This window comes from Brachyhypopomus gauderio, unplaced genomic scaffold (assembly GCF_052324685.1).
Source record: "Brachyhypopomus gauderio isolate BG-103 unplaced genomic scaffold, BGAUD_0.2 sc45, whole genome shotgun sequence".
NCBI classification, from domain to species: domain Eukaryota; kingdom Metazoa; phylum Chordata; class Actinopteri; order Gymnotiformes; family Hypopomidae; genus Brachyhypopomus; species Brachyhypopomus gauderio.
Window position 1 is genome coordinate 211,869 of NW_027506871.1, and position 18,864 is coordinate 230,732.

An 18,864-nucleotide genomic window follows, 5' to 3' on the forward strand; every position below is an offset into this window, starting at 1 on the left:
GAGGGAGTGGCAGACAAAACCCTTACTATGTGAATCTCACAATGCCGTTTAACAGCAGTTTGGTCAGCTCAGGGGAAATATTGATATATTTTGGTTTGATTAACTACAAGTTGCATATCAGAATCACACATGGATCACTATATTAAGCCAAAATAGCAGAAGTATCAAATGAAGCCTGATAATGTAGAGTAGTATTGATCTACAGCCAGTCATGCACACCCTGTCATATAAGGACATGTCCCCACACCTGTCATATAAGGACATGTCCCCACACCCTGTCATATAAGGACATGTCCCCACACCTGTCCCCCTCTACACTGACCAGTCAGACAAGTACAGTCCCAGTGTCTCAGACATGACTGGGGTCCCCATGAGCACCACAGCACTGAAACCAGTACACACTGGTTCAGAAGGTTTTCGTTTAACACCACCGAGTGTTCCTTTAACAGAACAAGAGTCAGCTACATCCGGCTCAAGGTGGTTGTTATGGTAGAGCATTTGACTGTAGCTTGTTCCTGGTGGAGCTCCTGTTATAGAAGAAGATCTAGAAGAAGATTCAGATCTAGGCAGGATGGGATGTGTTAATCTGGTCATACATGTACATGTGTGTCTGGTACACTGAAATGTCTCTCTTCAAGTATTCCAAGTTCTTTATGAGCTCAGAGGGGTACAACACCTACTTCACCTGCTAACAGCTGATATGAATATGATTATCAGATTAATGTAAATGACTTCAAATGAAAGACTTAATATTAGGTCATATGACTTAGAACATCATCTATTTACATAAAGCTTAACACTGGCTAAATGTAAAAAGGGAGGGTCCTGTGCATTATGAAAATCCAACAGATGTAGCTACTACACCTTGTAGGTGTAGAGTGAGAGACTACAGCTACTACACCTTGTAGGTGTAGAGTGAGAGACTACAGCTACTACACCTTGTAGTGGTACAGTGAGAGACTACAGCTACTACATCTTGTAGGTGTAGAGTGAGAGACTACAGCTACTACACCTTGTAGGTGTAGAGTGAGAGACTACAGCTACTACACCTTGTAGGTGTAGAGTGAGAGACTACAGCTACTACACCTTGTAGGTGTACAGTGAGAGACTACAGCTACTACACCTTGTAGGTGTAGAGTGAGAGACTACAGCTACTACACCTTGTAGGTGTAGAGTGAGAGACTACAGCTACTACACCTTGTAGGTGTACAGTGAGAGACTACAGTTACTACACCTTGTAGGTGTAGAGTGAGAGACTACAGCTACTACACCTTGTAGGTGTAGAGTGAGAGACTACAGCTAAGTAAGTTTCTGCTTTTGAATACATGGCTCTAAAGGTGTCTGGCCAGTCTACCGTAATTCTACTGCTGGTATATCGCCCACCTAAACTCTCCACAGCTGACTTTCTGTCTGAACTCAGTGAACTGCTTACTGCTTACAGTGAGAGACTATAGCTACTACACCTTGTAGGTTTACAGTGAGAGACTACAGCTACTACCATACCTGTCAAGTTTTGTATTTAAAAATACGGGACATTTCCCGTGTACGTCATCGCCTAATTTGCATAATCAGTTATTTGCATATAACCGCAATCGAGGCTGTAGGAGAAACGAAAACATCTTTGGATTGGCAAAAGTGAAGAAAAAACACCCCAAATATGTTTTGAACTACAAATGAATAAAAAAAATAAATAATTTCTAGTGGTATTTCTAGCTACAAATGGGGACATCTCCTGGGCATATTTCTGTGCCTTTAGCCCGCGTTTGTGCTTGGCAGATTGTTCGTGCTGACGGACATCGTTCCTTCCCCCATGAGAGACAGTAAAATCACAGCTACATATCTTACAGAATGAGTAGCTATGCCCCTTCATGCTCCTCTTTAGGAAAATAAATTCCCTGTCGCATTCGTCAAGGTACTCACACGTACGCTTAGCTTTTTAGGCAGGACTGCCTTCTCTCGTTAAATCCTGATTTGTTGTTCCACGTTTGCTCCCACTGTCGACACTAAACCCGCGAGTTTTAATTTATATATTTTTTAAAGCATTCATGTTCCGCGCCAAACAGAATTCTGTCACTAGCCTCGTGAGAACTGCTACCTGCAGTAGTCTGGGTGGCAGTTCTCGCGAGGCTAGTGACAGAATTCTGTTTGGAGCGGCCCATGAATGCTTTAAAAAAATAAAAATTGAAAACTGAAAATATGGGACAAATACGGGAAAATAAAAATACGGGACGTCGCCGGGACAGAGCGGTAAAATACGGGACTGTCCCGGCCAAAACGGGACACTTGACAGGTATGTACTACACCTTGTAGGTGTACAGTGAGAGACTACAGCTACTACACCTTGTAGGTGTACAGTGAGAGACTACAGCTACTACACCTTGTAGGTGTACAGTGCGAGACTACAGCTACTACACCTTGTAGGTGTACAGCAGGGTTGCCAACTTTTGACGTTCGCTTGGAGTGAGATTTTAACCTGGAGCCAGTGGGGAGTGTATTTTGTTGAGTGGGGGGGGGGGGGGGGGGAACGAAAGTTGTTGGGGGGGGGGGGGGGGTGGCGAACGTAAAATGGACACAGATTCAGTGTTATATCGCCGGTGGATGGCGCCAGAGCTAGCGAACTAGTAACGTATTGAATCATATATGTGGATCTGAGGTAAATAAACTGGATATTTTTTTTCGGCGTGAGATATCGGAAGTGTGGCGTGAGAGCGTGTGAAAACGGTCAAATGCGTGTGTCTCACGCTCAGTGCGTGAGAGTTGGCAACCCTGGTACAGTGAGAGACTACAGTTACTACACCTTGTAGGGGTACAGTGAGAGATTACAGCTGATCTGTTGTCATGGATGATTTGTGTTAGCCATCCTCTAGCAGTCCATCAGTGGACAGCTGCTATTGGCTGGATATTTTGAATGGCAGTCCAGTCAACCTATCAGAGACAGTAACGTGTGTGAAAAGAATCAAAGATTTGTATCTCAACTTACACAAGATATGCCATGCCAAAAAAACAATTCTAAAGGTGCCTAAGATGTCTGCACATTCATGTATTTCATAAATGAATTCAATCTCCAGTAAACAGATAATGCGTTTGGCAGGCTGCACACTGTCAGAGAGTCCAGGGGCAGAACTGATCAAATACCCCGGAGAGTCTGTTCTCCTGCCCTGTTTCTGCACTGACCCCAACACCAAACCTGCCAATGTCAAATGGGAGCATCTGATCTCCAGTACTGAGTCTGCATGGACAGAGGTGTCCAACGGGACCAGACACCACAGAGACAGAGTCCACATGTCTCACCAGAACCATCCAGCAAATCTCTCTCTACTCCTCTCTAACCTGACTGAGGAAGACCAGGGAACATACAGGTGTACAGTCAACAACCAGTCCATCAGCATCCGCCTCTCCATTAAAGGTAAAAGAGTTCAAGCTCAACTAAACCTTTCAGCACTGTGGTTCTGAGAGGGAGTGGCAGACAAAACCCTCACCATCTGGATCTCACAGTGCAACTTATCAGCTTGGTCACCACAGGGGAAATATTGATATATTTTGGTTGGATTATATTAGTTATTAATATAATTGCATAATTAATTATTATTATTTAATTATTAGTTGCATGTCAGAACATCCATCACACATGGATCACTGTATTAAGCCAAAATATCAAAAGTATCAAATTGTCATGCCTGGTTCCGCCCCCCTCCTGTCCACCACACCTTCTTTGTATAGTCCTGCCTTTATTTGCCTTCTCAGCTGTTTCTTGTTTGTTTCATTATTGTTCTGGTATTTAGTTCCTGGTTTTCTATGTTCTCATCGTGGGTTATTGTGTGTGTTTGTGACCTGGTTGTTAGCTCTAGTTTATGTTTAAAGCCTTGTAAGTATCGGCATTGGTCTTGGTTATTCTTGCCTCCTTGTCCTTTATGTTTAGACTTTAGTTATTCCTAAAAGCGCTTTCTGTGTTCTTTCTTAGTGTACTCTGGTTTATGCTTTGTGCTCCGTGTTACATTGTCTATCTATCTGTCTTATCATTCGTATCTGTTAGTGTGACGGGCAGGGTGAGCAACTTAAAAAGGAAGCGATCACGCCAAGTCTCAGGGAAAGAGGATGGTTTAATAGAAAGTGTGCAAACCAAAAACCCGTGCATTGTTCCGAATGAAGGAAATAATAACCAGCAGTCAACTGGTACAAAGACAAGACGTATATAGACAAACAAACGACCCTCAGGTGAGACGGATCACGGGTCCCGCCCACCTGAGGGACGAACATCACGTGACCAAAAACAGGACCGCTGCCGCTGTAACCGGGGGCGACCGGTAGGGGGCCCCCCCACAACGTGACAGTTAGTCTAGCTTCTGTGTATTTGGTTCTAGTTCCCTATGGTTTTACCCTGCGTATAGTTCTTAATGGTTCGGTGTTACTGATCGTTATTTTGTGGTTTTGTATCTCTCATTTACTTTAGTCTCTGCTGTGTTTTCTCTGTGCCTTGTATTATTTCAGCATTCTTTTTACATAAACGTATTTTCCTTTCTTAGTCGCTGTAGTCCGTTGTGTTCATTCGCTAGTGTTTCAGTGAAGTGTGTTCAGTATGCCGCGTAAGTTGCGCACTCTCCGTGTGGGCGCAGTTTCTTTAGAGGAGACTAGCTCCGTTCAGGTAGCAGTTCGCTCTTTATCGCGAATGTGTCGAACCCCGACTCCCACCGCGTTACACAAATTAGGCCTGATACTGTAGAATAGTATTAATCTAAAGGCAGTCATGCACACCCTGTCATATAAGGACATGTCCCCACACCCTGTCATATAAGGACATGTCCTCACACCCTGTCATATAAGGACATGTCCCCACACCTGTCCCCCTCTACACTGACTAGTCAGACAAGTACAGTCCCAGTGTCTCAGACATGACTGGGGTCCCCATGAGCACCACAGCACTGAAACCAGTACACACTGGTTCAGAAGGTTTTCCTTTAACACACATTCATTATTCCTTTAACACACACCCAGTCTTCCTTTAACACATACTCATTCATCCTTTAACAGCACAAGTCCTCACACTAGAGACAGAGTCAGCTACATCCGGCTCAAGGTGGTTGTTAGGGTAGATCAGGGGTGTCAAACTCATTTTCACCGCGGGCCACATCAGCATAATCGTTACCCACGGAGGGCCATATGTAACTTATAAATGTACCTACTCCTTAATGTTAAATACCTCTGAATTTATTACTTATTCAAGTTACAAATATTACAGATATATTTGCGTAAATTGCTGTTATTATAACATAAATCCTTTAAATTTGTTAGGTTATGAAACCCACATTACTCCATCAATCAACGATCAAACTATCCAAGTGAATAAAGAAAAATTGACCAAATATAACACATTTACTTTGTTCAAAACTTGAAATATCAAATTATTGAATGAAAATAGCGATTGCTTCAAAAATGCTCCCTCTGAAAAAGACTGAAGTCACATCAAAGCAGCTTTTACTGCCGTTTCGTTTGTGGTTGTGAACACATTCTGTTGCGATCGCAGTTTGCGTTTTAATTCTTTGACAAATCGTCGTTTTTCTTGATGGCAAATTTTGGCATACTTAGCTCCGTGTTTGGTCGCAAAATGCCGACGTATATTATAGTCTTTGGCTTGCTCATTAGGGTTCTGGACCCATAGTATTGTTAACCTTTTAAATCCTGTAAAGCGCTTTGTGACAACATGTGTTGTGAAAAGCGCTATACAAATAAATTTTGATTGATTGATTGATTGACTCTTTGACAACCGCTACCGCTTCATACCCGTTTTTCTCCTTGAAGCACAAACGTATTCAGTTCCCCACTTTTCTTGAAACACCCTTCTATCTGCATCAATGTTTCTCTTCCTGATAATTTTGGGATCATTATTTGTATTTCCCAATTACACTTATTGGGAAAATTGCATTGATATGGAAACATTTTTTTTTGGACAATTTGGCTTTTTAAGCTCTCGCGGGCCACATAAAATGACACGGCAGGCCACATTTGGCCCGAGGGCCTTGAGTTTGACACCTGTGAGGTAGAGCATTTGACTGTGGCTTGTTCATGGTGGATCTCCTGTTATAGAAGACGATCTAGAAGAAGATTAAGATCTAAGCAGGATGGGATGTGTTAATCTGGTCATACATGTAACATAATGGACAACGCAGCCAGGCTTGTGGGAGCTGTGCGTTTTTATTGATCCTCTCAGGCAGGTTCAGCACAACCAAACAGCACTATTGTTCATATGGAAGCCTAGAGCGGACAATTACAAATGTGTTTCAAAACTATCCATATATTAAATTTCCCCTCTTCACCTACAGAAACATCTAGTTCTACAGAACTATCCATACATTACATCTCCCTTCTTCAGCTACAGAAACATCTGCATAATTTCTGCTGCGGTTAACTAACACTGATACATTTGTTGGACAAAGCTTGTACATCAACAATGGCATATATCAGACTGTTCTGTACATAACAAAATATTTGTGTAGCGGATACATATGTTAGTTTATGGATTATGAACGGGGCACCATCCTGATTGCTCAGGAACCAGTATTGTGATAACGGAGATAGGTGGAATATGGTTTGATCAGTCTCATTACTAAAGGGTTAAGTTCTGGTTCCGTGCAGTGACCTAATACCATCGACCAAAATATGCATTTACCACCGTGACCAGATGAATAAATGTCCGCATTTATTAAATGGTTAATATTACAATTGATACAAAGCATATGAATGATTTGGCTCAAATTGAAACTAAACCTATATGTGAATCTACTAATTTAAACCAGGGATATAATAGTGAACAACAAAGAATATAAAATTAAACAACAATAGCGAATGATAAACAACTGTCGGATCATGAGATTTATTTATTTAACTATCCTAAGGCTTGCCTAACTAGCGTAGGACCCAGGGACGGATACGAGGTCTTTAGAGAGAGAATAGAAAAGAAGAAAGAGGAAGTTTGGGCAGGTTAATGGTAACAGTATTTACTATTTTGGACTCCGGGAGAAATAACAGCTGGCAACCCCAAAACAGCATATGAACTGAGCGTCTTACTTCGAAGGAGCGACATGGTTACGCGGACCAAGCGGTGCGCGTTCACGGTTCGTTTCTTGAGGCGGCTGAGCAGGTCATGTGAGACGGCTCGGGTCGCGGAGACTTAGCGGTGACGTCACAGTCGAAGCTTGAGGGCGCAGACAAACTTGTGCAGATGACTTGACTGAGAAAGAAGATGAGCTTGACTTGAACGACTAGACGAAATAAAAGTAATTTTGACGACGAAATGTAGAATAAAGAAAATAAAATAAAGAAGAATCTTCTGTTGGACTCGGTGAGAGCGTTAGTTGCGGTTTCTTGGCATCGCTCTTCTGGACATTGCGGTGTTTGGCGTGAGTCCAGCGAACAGTCGCGATGGTTTGGCGTGTTCGAGTCTTTGAGTCTCGGCGACTCTGGCGAAGTTCTCCAAGTCTTCCCAAATTACCAGGCTGCCAAGCTCATTGTTTCGCTTCGAGCTAGGGCTTTTAAAACAAGTTTTGGGGGCATAATTGTAAGGCACTTTCATGTTCATCAGGCCATTGACCATTGGCCTTTATTAATGAATATTCATGACCTCTGCCCAGACAGGGGAGAGAAAGAGAGAGAGAGAGAGAGAGAGAGAGAGAGAGAGAGAGAGAGGGGGAGAGCGAGGAGTGCCCGTCTTTCCAGGTCTAGTTAATGACTTAACCAAAGAAGACAGATTAACACAATTCGAAGACAAAGTAAACTAATCCTAAATAAATTGTCTTACATACTCTGCCTTACATTAACAAGAATTAATTTGGTTCTATTAGTCTACACATTGAGCCATTCTCAATTTCCACTTTTGGACAACAAATGACATAATGCACAGACAGGCATAAATGTGAGGTCACATACGTACACATGAGAATGATTACATTCGATGAGTAACATACAAACTAATACATAGATATGCATCAATGTGGTGTGTTTATACAGTAACACGTATTCTAATAAGATCACTTAATACTGAATACATGAAAGATCATAAGTTGTGTCTTTATATCAACCACATGGCACAGTGTTCACATTTAAATGGTCTTGTGGTCCTTTGTTCTTAAGGCTGGAATGCTGAATACTGGTTTCAAGAATAATTAATCTTTCCTTGTATGGAAGGTAGTCAAGTTCGGTGTCTCTAGACTGCATTCGCCGAGCTGGTTCCTGTAGGCTGAATCCCAATTCTGTGTACAGTTCAGATTTGGAGTTACAGAGATCTCTGAAATATTTGTATCTTCAGCTCTGGATTATAACACAGGACATAGAGTGGGTTTAAACTGTGGGCAATCAGATAAGGTTGGAATTTAGAGTTCCAACCTGTGGTCCCAACCTGTGGACACTGTGGTCCCAGTGTCCTTCGACGAAGGTTGGTTTTGACCAGCCTCTCTTAGATGGCCTCTCTCCCAAGCTCAGGAGATCATAAGGTCAGCATTGTAGGCTTTTGGGAGGTAAACACCACTATGGATGTGGGTCCTTTGGGGCCTGTTGCTGTTGTAAAGAATCAGTGTTTATCTTTACATACCATTAAAGAAATCTGGGTGAGTCAGTCGCTCAGTTCTAGGCAAAGGATTCCATTTTGGGTGTCACAGTGAAATGGCGTTTAGCTGTCTCCACTACATTTGTCTCTTATTTAAACAAACAAACAGATCCCGAACTTGAACTTTGGCTAACTTAGAAGGAGAGGTTGCTAGCACTTCACTTCCTCAAGGTGTCTTTACCACACCCGCCACTAACTACAACACAGTCTTACAACACAGAAATAACAAATTTAATCTCTCCAGTGGTTTCCCAATTCTCCCACACCTGGTGTCTGCTGGAATGTGTGTGCTTGATCGTGACTAGATGCTTTTGAAAGCCTCTGAACTGGTTCTTGCGGAGCAAGAGACTGTGGCTCTGTCCCATTCAAAGAGTCTGATGTTTCAGTCCAAGGCTTATCAGACATGGGATGGCGAGAGCAGTTAGCACCTGCTGAAGATGTTGACTATTTTGACAATATTTCCACCACTGTCCACAATGTAGGATCGAGGAGCACTGTGTGGCTAGATTACAACACCTGGAGACCACTTGCTGCTACCAGGATATGGGACCATCTTGACCTCATCTCCTGGTTCAAGAGGTGAACATGGACCTGTGGCTTGTTTCCGATCATAATAGACCTTCTGTGCATCTTTGCTCTTGTCTAGCAGCTATTTAACCTTGCGTGTTATTGCCTGCTCGCTTGAGAAGTGCACATGCTGTAGGCAACTTGTTACGAGGTCTCCTGCCCATAAGCATTTGAGCTGGGGATAAGCCTACAGACTCGGGTGGTGTAGTGCGGTAGTCAAGAAGCACAAGATGCTTGTCTGGTGCTTTATGCCATAGTTTTTTGACAATCTGCACTGCACGCTCCTCTTCACTGTTTGAGTGCGGCGTGTGTGGAGATGATGTCCTATGCATGATGCCATACAACTTGCAGAACTGACTCAACTCTTCTGATGAGTTTTGAGGTCCAGAATCAGACCTCAGGGTTGCTGGAATGCCATGTCTGCCAATCTGGGCTTTCAGAGCTCCTATCACGGTATGGCTGTGTGTGTCTTTCAGCTCATCCACTTCAACAAACATTGAGTAATAATCCACAAGTAAAATGTATTCCTTGCCTCCAAACTCAACAGGTCTGTGGCCACTTCCTCAAAAGGTAGTTTGGGTGTCTTTGTTGGTTTGAGAGGTAGAGGTCTGGGCAGTCTATTCTGAAACACTTGGAGCAGTTTCTGTCTACTTTTTCAATCTCAGCACTCATGCCGGGCCAGTACATACCTCCCGACTTCACAGTTTATTCTTCACCATACCAAGGTGTGACTGATGTTTGAGCTTTAACGTATGACTTCACATGGTGGCACTGCTAGGCGCAGCCCTTTGTACACAATGCCATCCAACAAAGCTCGCTGGCTTCTGGAGTCCCAGTAAGGCTGAACTGGAACTGGAACGTCTGTGGTCTGGCCATCCATGCTGAATTATCTGTTGAAGTGGGCCTGACTCTTCTTGTGTACATTCTTGAAGTTCAGCATACTTCTGATCACTGATAGAGATGCAGCTGATCATGGTGACACACACTAAATCATTCAACTCCGGCTCCCTCACTGCAAGCTGTGCCCTGGACAGTGTCAGGACGTTACATGTCTTCCCCTTTTCTGTACTTCACTTTGATGTCATACCACTGAAGACGCAGAGTTGACAGTAGTGATTTCTTGAAGATATCTTTGAGTGACTTGTGGTATATGAAGACTGTTACATGCTTACCAAATATGTAATGGTGAAATGTTGTGCTGTCATGCACAGTAGAGGGCATTTCCTTCTGTATTTGAGCGTAATGAGATTCTGTGTCAGTTAAAAGAGAGCACCATCCTATGTGAATCATAGCAGAAGTTGCTTTCAGTATTCTGGGTGCCAAAGTTTTTTTCAGTTCTGGACACCAAATCAGGATTTCTCCAAATTGAGCTGGATGAGACGTCGTCCTTCCTCACAACATTTAACGCTCAAATAGGCATATTCAGTTGGCTCAGGTTACCTTTTGGCCTCAAATGCGCACCAGAAATCTTCCAACGCATCATAGATGCCAAGCTGGAGGGCATTAATGGGGCTGCTGGAATAATGGATAATATAATGGATGGTATCGTCGAAGCACCCATGGTGGAGCAGCATGACACAATCCTCTCTAAAGGATCTAAACTTCAGCAAATGGCACATTTTGAGTAGTAGTCCAATCGTCCCATCAGAGACACTGACGTGTGTGAAAAGACTCAAATATTTATAATTCAGATTACAAAAAAATATGCCATGCTAAAATAACAAATATAAAGGTGCCTAAGATGTCTGCACATTCATGTATTTCATAAATGAATTCAATCTCCAGTAAACAGATAATGCATGTTTGACAGGTTGCACACTGTTAGAGAGTCCAATGGCAGATTTGATCAAATACCCCGGAGAGTCTGTCCTCCTGCCCTGTTTCTGCACTGACCCCCACACCAAACCTGCCAGTGTCAAATGGGAGCATCTGATCTCCAGTACTGGGTCTGCATGGACAGAGGTGTCCAACGGGACCAGACACCACAGAGACAGAGTCCACATGTCTCACCAGAACCATCCAGCAAATCTCTCTCTACTCCTCTTTAACCTGACTGAGGAAGACCAGGGAACATACAGGTGTACAGTCAACAACAACAACCAGTCCATCAGCATCCGCCTCTCCATTACAGGTAAAAGAGTTCAAGCTCAACTAAACCTTTCAGCAACTGTGGTTCTGAGAGGGAGTGGCAGACAAAACCCTTACTATGTGAATCTCACAATGCCGTTTAACAGCAGTTTGGTCAGCTCAGGGGAAATATTGATATATTTTGGTTTGATTAACTACAAGTTGCATATCAGAATCACACATGGATCACTATATTAAGCCAAAATAGCAGAAGTATCAAATGAAGCCTGATATTGTAGAGTAGTATTAATCTACAGCCAGTCATGCACACCCTGTCATATAAGGACATGTCCCCACACCCTGTCATATAAGGACATGTCCTCACACCTGTCATATAAGGACATGTCCCCACACCCTGTCATATAAGGACATGTCCACACACCTGTCGTATAAGGACATGTCCCCACACCTGTCATATAAGGACATGTCCCCACACCTGTCATATAAGGACATGTCCCCACACCCTGTCATATATAGACATGTCCCCACACCTGTCCCCCTTTACACTGACCAGTCAGATAAGTATAGTCCCAGTGCCTCGGACATGACTGGTGTCCCCATGAGCACCACAACACTGAAACCAGTACCCACTGGTTCAGAAGGTTTTCCATTAGCGCACACTCATTATTCCATTAATACACACTCAGAAAGTCTTTCTTACATTCTCTTTCTCCTTCTAAGAACCAGATTCAACCGTTAATAACCTGGGGGATCATCAATCACCAACCACCAATAACCACCAGACGAGTTCTGTCCCATGGAAGCCAATCAAAATCCTGACCCTGCTGATGTCATTGGTGCTACTGCTAGTGCTGCTAGTGCTGCTAGTGGTTGCTGGAGTTTACTGCACATGTGTGAAAGGTATGAATAAACACACAGTGTGACTTAGTGACAGGGTGAACAATGTGAAAGGGTGAACAGAGACAACAGTGTGATTGTGTGACTAATGTGACAGTGTGAACCGTGTAACAGCGTGAACAGTGTAACAAGATGTGACAGGGTTAATAGTGTGACAGTATGAACAGTTTGATAGTGTAACAGGGTGAACAGTGTGAACAGTGTGATAATGTAACAGGGTAGCAGTGTGATAGTGTAACAGGGTGAACAGTGTGATAATGTAACAGGGTAACAGTGATAGTGTAACAGGGTGAACAGTGTGATAATGTAACAGTGTGAACAGTGTGATAGTGTGACAGTGAACAGTGTGACAGGGTGAACAGTGTGACAGGGTTAATAGTGTAACAGGGTGAACAGTGTGATAATGTAACAGGGTGAACAGTGTGAACAGTGTGATAATGTAACAGGGTGAACAGTGTGATAGTGTAACAGGGTGAACAGTGTGAACAGTGTGATAGTGTAACAGGGTGAACAGTGTGATAGTGTAACAGGGTGAACAGTGTAACAGTGTGGTCAGCTATGTTGACATACACACTGCAGCACCACTGTGGTCTTGGTGTGAGTAAGAAACTGAACCAAGATGTTGACATCAGCAGAATTCCTGAGTGGTGTGTGTGTAGTGATTCATCTTCACACTTACATCCAGTACAACAGGTCAGGGGTCATGTGTGATGATGTAAACAACGTCCCAGCATGTGTGTGAGTGACAGATGCTCATATTCTCATTACTCAGGAAGAAAACAAAACAGTCAAGAGAAGAGAGGAGAAAGCAAACACAACGAGGTAAAACAGCTCCAGAGTGTGTGTGTGTGTGTGTGTGTGTGTGTGTGTGTGTGTGTGTGTGTGTGTGTGTGTGTGTGTGTGTGTGTGTGTGTGTGCATGCGTGTGTGTGTGCGTCCAGTCAAACTTTTGTGTCTAACTGTACTGAAGGGATGACGTTTATTGAAGTTTGATGAAGCAGCTCCATCTGTTCTGATTTCTCTAGGATGACGTGGTATACTCCTCCTTCGATCATGGTAAAAAAGGACAAAGAACCCAAAGAGAGGTGTGTGTGTGTGTGTGTGTGAAAGATAGAGAGAGACAGAAATCATATGTCCAAGCAGACAGTAACATGGGGGGTTAATCACGTCTCTCCAGGTTGAGGAGAGTGTGATATATTCAGACAGTAACGTGGGTGTTAATAATGTCTCTCCAGGTTGAGGAGAGTGTGATATATTCAGACAGTAACGTGGGGGTTAATAATGTCTCTCCAGGTTGAGGAGAGTGTGATATATTCAGACAGTAACGTGGGGGTTAATAATGTCTCTCCAGGTTGAGGAGAGTGTGATATATTCAGACAGTAACGTGGGGGTTAATCATGTCTCTCCAGGTTGAGGAGAGTGTGATATATTCAGACAGTAACATGGGGGTTAATAATGTCTCTCCAGGTTGAGGAGAGTGTGATATATTCAGACAGTAACGTGGGGGTTAATCATGTCTCTCCAGGTTGAGGAGAGTGTGATATATTCAGACACCGTCTTTGGCAGGAAGCGCCCGTCAGCAGGAGAGGAGGTATGTGGTGTCCTTGAGGATCAGTCCAGGAATGAACATCTACCACATGGAATCCACCAGTGTGTTTGTTCTCTTGTAGTGTGAGCTCACCTACTCAACCGTGAGCCATGCAAAGAAGGGAGAACGAGCCCTCATACAGGTGAGCACATTTACCTGACAGGTGAACACATTAACCTGACAGGTGAGCCCATTAACCTGACAGGTGAGCACATTAACCTGAAGGGTGAGTACATTAACCTGACAGGTGAGCACGGTTACCTGATATTTTATACTTCACAGGCACTCTACACCATTGCAAACTACAGCTAAGATTAACATGGTATATCTCCACAAAATACTGTTAATGTAATTTAAGTGGTGTATTATAATCTATAAAGAATTTGAACAAGTGTGTCTGTGTGTGTTTTTATGTGTGTGTGTGTGTGTGTGTGTATTTGTCTCATTCCAGGATAATTCTGAAGAACCAACTGTTTATTCCAGTTTAAAAATAGCCAAAAAGTTACAGGTGGAATAGAGTTTATCACAGCATATGTAAAAAAAAAAACAAACCTTCTCATCAACAATACACACACTGGTAAACACACACACACACACACACTAATGAACACCATCCATTCATCCATTGTCATCCGCTTTGTCTGGGTTCGGGTCACGGGGGCAGTGGCCTAATCAAAGAGGCCCAGGTTTCTCTCTCCCCAGCCACCTTTACTAGCTCCTCTGGGAGGATACGGAGGCGTTCTCAGGGCAGCCGAGAGATATAATCTTTCCAGTATGTCCTGGGTCTTCCCCTGGTCTCCTCCCAGTTGGACATGCCTGGAGTGTCTCCCTATGGAGGCGCCCAGGTGGCATCCGGACCAGATGCCGAACCATCTCAACTGGCTCCTCTGTACATGGAGGAGCAGCGACTCTACTCCGAGCCTCTCCCGTGCTCCGTACCTTATCTCTAAGGGAGCGCCCAGACATCCTGCAGAGAAAACTAATTTCGGCCGCTTGTATTCACAATCTCATTCTTTCGGTCACTACACAGAGCTTGTGACCATAGGTACGATTCGGAACGTAGATTGACCAGTAAATCGAGAGCTTTGCCTTTTGGCTCAGCTCCCTCTTCACCACAACAGCCCGGTACAGCGTCTGTAATATTGCAGCCACAGCACCGATCCGCCTGTCAATCTCTCGTTCCATCCTTCCTTCACTCGTGAACAAGAACCTGAGATACTTGAACTCCTCCACTTGAGGCAAGGACTCACTCCCACCCAGAGAGGGCACTCCACCCTTGTCCACCTGAGTACCATGGTCTCAGTTTTAGAGGTGCTGATTCTCATCCCATCCGTCTCACACTCGGCTGCAAACTGATCCAGCGAGAGCTGCAGGTCTTGGCCCGATGATGCCAACGAAAGGGAGACGCAGAATCTTGAGGCCCCCAAACTGAACCCCCTCCACCACTTGGCTACGCTGAGAAATTCTGTCCATAAAGGTTATGAACAGAATCAGTGACAAAGGGCAGAGTACAACTCCCACCAGGAACCAGTCTGACTTACTGCCAGCCATGTGAACCAAGCTCCTGCTCTGTTTGTACAGGGACTGGATAGCCCATAGCAGCGGGCCCTATACTCCCACAACACCCCCCAGAGGAATCCCTGGGGAACACGGTCGAATGTCTTCTCCAAATCCACAAAACACATGTGGACTGGTTGAGTGAACTCCCATACAACCTCTAGAACCCTCGCAAGGGTGTAAAGCTGGTCCAGAACCCACATTGTTCCTCTTGTAACTGAGATTCGACTATCGACCGGACTCTCTTCTCCAGTACACCGATGTAAACGCGATGTTGCAAAGATGTGTCAGCCAGGACAGTCCCACAACATCCAGAGCCTTAAGGAACTCAGGGCAGATCTCATCCACCCCTCAAGCCTTGTCACTAAGGAGTTTCACAACTACCCTGGTCACTTCAGCCCGAGTGATGGGCAAACCACCGTCCGAGTCCCCCAGCTCTGCTACTAATGAACACATACAGAAGAAAAAAAAGTAATAGTGACAGTGCAAAAGACCTGATCTGTGTTCAGACACACCTGATCTTTTTACACTTCTGATGGTTTCTGATGAAAACTGCTGATGCGAATTGCTTGGGATCACGTGAGATATAGCATCAGTCACATGGCCAAGATCACGTGAGATATAGCATCAGTCACATGTCCAAGATCACATGAGATATAGCATCAGTCACATGTCCAAGATCACGTGAGATATAGCATCAGTCACATGTCCAAGATCACATGAGATATAGCATCAGTCACATGTCCAAGATCACGTGAGATATAGCATCAGTCACATGTCCAAGATCACATGAGATATAGCATCAGTCACATGTCCAAGATCACGTGAGATATAGCATCAGTCACATGTCCAAGATCACGTGTCCACACTTGAGTGTAGAGTGCACAGAGGTATAGTGTTTGAGTTTGTGTGCCAGCTCCTCAATGATTGCACTCTTCAGAGAATGTCCTTTATTAACGCACTCTTCAGAGAATGTCCTTTATTAATGCAATCTTCAGAGCAGTGTCCTTTATTAACGCACTCTTCAGAGAATGTCCTTTATTAACGCACTCTTCAGAACAGAATGTCCTTTATTAGTGCACATTTCAGAGAATGTCCTTTATTAATACACTCTTCTGAGAATGTCCTTTATTAACGCACTCTTCAGAACAGAATGTCCTTTATTAGCGCACTTTTCAGAGAATGTCCTTTATTAACGCACTCTTCAGAGAATGTCCTTTTTTAAACGCACTTTTCAGAGCAGAGTGTCCTTGTCACGTTGAGGACCCCGGCCCCTCCCTTTTGGGCGTGTGTTGACGTAGTCTACGTGCATCGTCTGCGTCTATGGATATCCGTGGATATGGCATGTCGTGTGACTAATCAGTATCACCTGTGACTCGTCTCGTAATCACGTGGGGTTAATGTGGTTTGTCTATTTAATGTGCGCTCGCGCAGTGTCCTGTGCTCGTCGTTGTCTAATGTTTACACGTTGCTGTGTGTTAATGTGTTTGTTGCTCGTGCGCTACTGCGCTGTATCTGTTCGAAATAAACGAAGTGACGTCAGACCCGAGGATTCCGTGTCTCATCCTTGGCTGCGCCCGTGCGTCACAGAACGACGAGCCTGAGAGAGACACCACAAGAATGCCAGGCTATGCCACCCGGCCGAAGAAGGCACAACGCCCCAGCAAGCGGCATCACCGCACGTCTCCCTCCCCCCAGCGCCGCGAAGCCCCGCCGACTCTGACGCAGCTCAAGAGGGATCCTGAATGCGCCTACCTGCTCTGCGCGGCTCGGGAAACGGCGATTCCCGAGTTGGCGGAGGAATACCGCCGGACAGCTGTGCAGGTGTGGCTGGAGAAGCGCCCCTCTCCCTACCGGGGGCTCTCACCCCTGCGGGTGGGTGTCCAAGAGCCTGAGAGGTACCCTCCCGGTCGTAAGGAGAGAGAGAAGGAGGGGAGTTCCTCCCTGCGTCACGAGGCCACGCCCACGCTGGAAGAACTGGAGCGGGACCCGGTATGTGCTGCTCAGCTGGCCGCGGCTCGTACGTGCCAGGACCCCTGCATGGCGGAAGAGTTCCGCGAGGGCGCGGTGAGAATCTGGAGACATTTACACCTGTCTCCTTCCCGTGCCCTCTCGCCTCCGAGGGTGGAAGCCTGTGTCTCCGGCGCCACCTCATCGACCCCGGAGAGCGAGTTTGGGGAGGGGGACTCAGAGGAGGAGCAGGAGGAGAACTACCCGCCATCCGTGGGCGAAGCTCCCACCGTGGACTACAGCGGGGAGGTGGACCCGGCTCCCTCGGTCTACTCCGACCCCACTGTGGATTCTGGGGAGGGCGAAGAGGAGGAAGAGGACTACCCTCCCTCCGTGGGCTCTTCTGCAGAGGACCACGGTGAGGACGAAGGGGACTATCCCTCCTCATTATACTCTGCTCCCACCATCGATTACGGAGAAGGTGAGGAGGACTACCCTCCGTCAGTGGGCTCTTCTGCGGAGGACCACGGTGAAGGCGAGGGGGACTATCCCTCCTCGCTATACTCCGCTCCGACCATTGATTACGGGGAAGGTGAGGAGGACTACCCTCCGTCCGTGTGCTCGGGCGTGTCCGAATACACGGACAGTGAACCTTACACGGAGGAAGAGGGTAGTCCGGTGGCATCGGAACGCTCTGTAAGGACCGTCAAAGGGAGAACCAGCCCGGCGGTGAGAGCTTCCTCGGATCCTTACGAGGGGAGCGCTATGGACTGCTCTCGAGGAGGGAGTTCAGCCACTCCGATGAGCTGGAGCTTGGGCAGTGAGGAGGAAGAGGAGATGGAGGCCAAGGAAGAAGGCCACACTGCTCGCTCCAGAGCGTGGTCGGGGAGCGAAGGAGAAGGTCCCTACGACCTACCAGGAGGGGAGACCAGCCGCGCTGCACAGGGCACGTCCGCCAGCCGCGCTGCACAAGGCGCGTCCGCCAGCCGCGCTGCACAGGGCGCGTCCGCCAGCCGCGCTGCACAGGGCGCGTCCGCCAGCCGCGCTGCACAGGGCACGTCCGCCAGCCGCGCTGCACAGGGCACGTCCGCCAGCCGCGCTGCCCCGGGCACGTCCGCCAGCCATGCTACACCCGGCGGAGGATTCGCAGCGAGGGCAGGAGGGGGACTGCCCACCGCAGCACCTGCAGCTCCCGACCTCTCCCCTCTCATCGCTCTCCTCCTGGCGCGTAGCCTGGCGCCTGTTACGTGTTTGTATGTCCCAGTATTTGTGAGTCTTCCCGTGTGTATACCAAACCCATTTTTCCCGTTTGTTCCTCTATGTGTTAACGTTCCTGTGTGTATGTTTGTGAACGTCCCGTTCAACCTGTCTAACGTCTTTTCCCCGGTCTTCCCAGGGAGGGTGTGCTAGGCGATTCGTGACGGACGCTTCGCCAAGGGCGGTCACCTCCCAGACGCAGGACTGAGCGCGTCGGATCCGCCCATCGTCGTGGGTTCGGGGCACTCGGTCCTGTTGGCACCCCGGGACGGGTAGTGCCCTTGGAGGGGGCGTCTGTCACGTTGAGGACCCCGGCCCCTCCCTTTTGGGCGTGTGTTGACGTAGTCTACGTGCATCGTCTGCGT

General features: G+C 46.1%; 1 protein-coding gene across 1 annotated transcript; it reads left to right on the forward strand.

Annotated features, from left to right (window-relative positions):
• Positions 1-2,871: 2,871 nt before the first annotated feature.
• Positions 2,872-14,307, forward strand: LOC143486769 (uncharacterized). Its single transcript, XM_076986199.1, has 8 exons — positions 2,872-3,406; positions 10,974-11,294; positions 11,972-12,151; positions 12,921-12,970; positions 13,173-13,232; positions 13,673-13,738; positions 13,818-13,877; positions 14,187-14,307. Exons 1-8 carry the CDS (start codon positions 3,052-3,054, stop codon positions 14,250-14,252), a joined length of 1,158 nt encoding a protein of 385 aa, XP_076842314.1. The 5' UTR covers positions 2,872-3,051; the 3' UTR covers positions 14,253-14,307.
• The last annotated feature ends 4,557 nt before the right edge of the window (positions 14,308-18,864 follow it).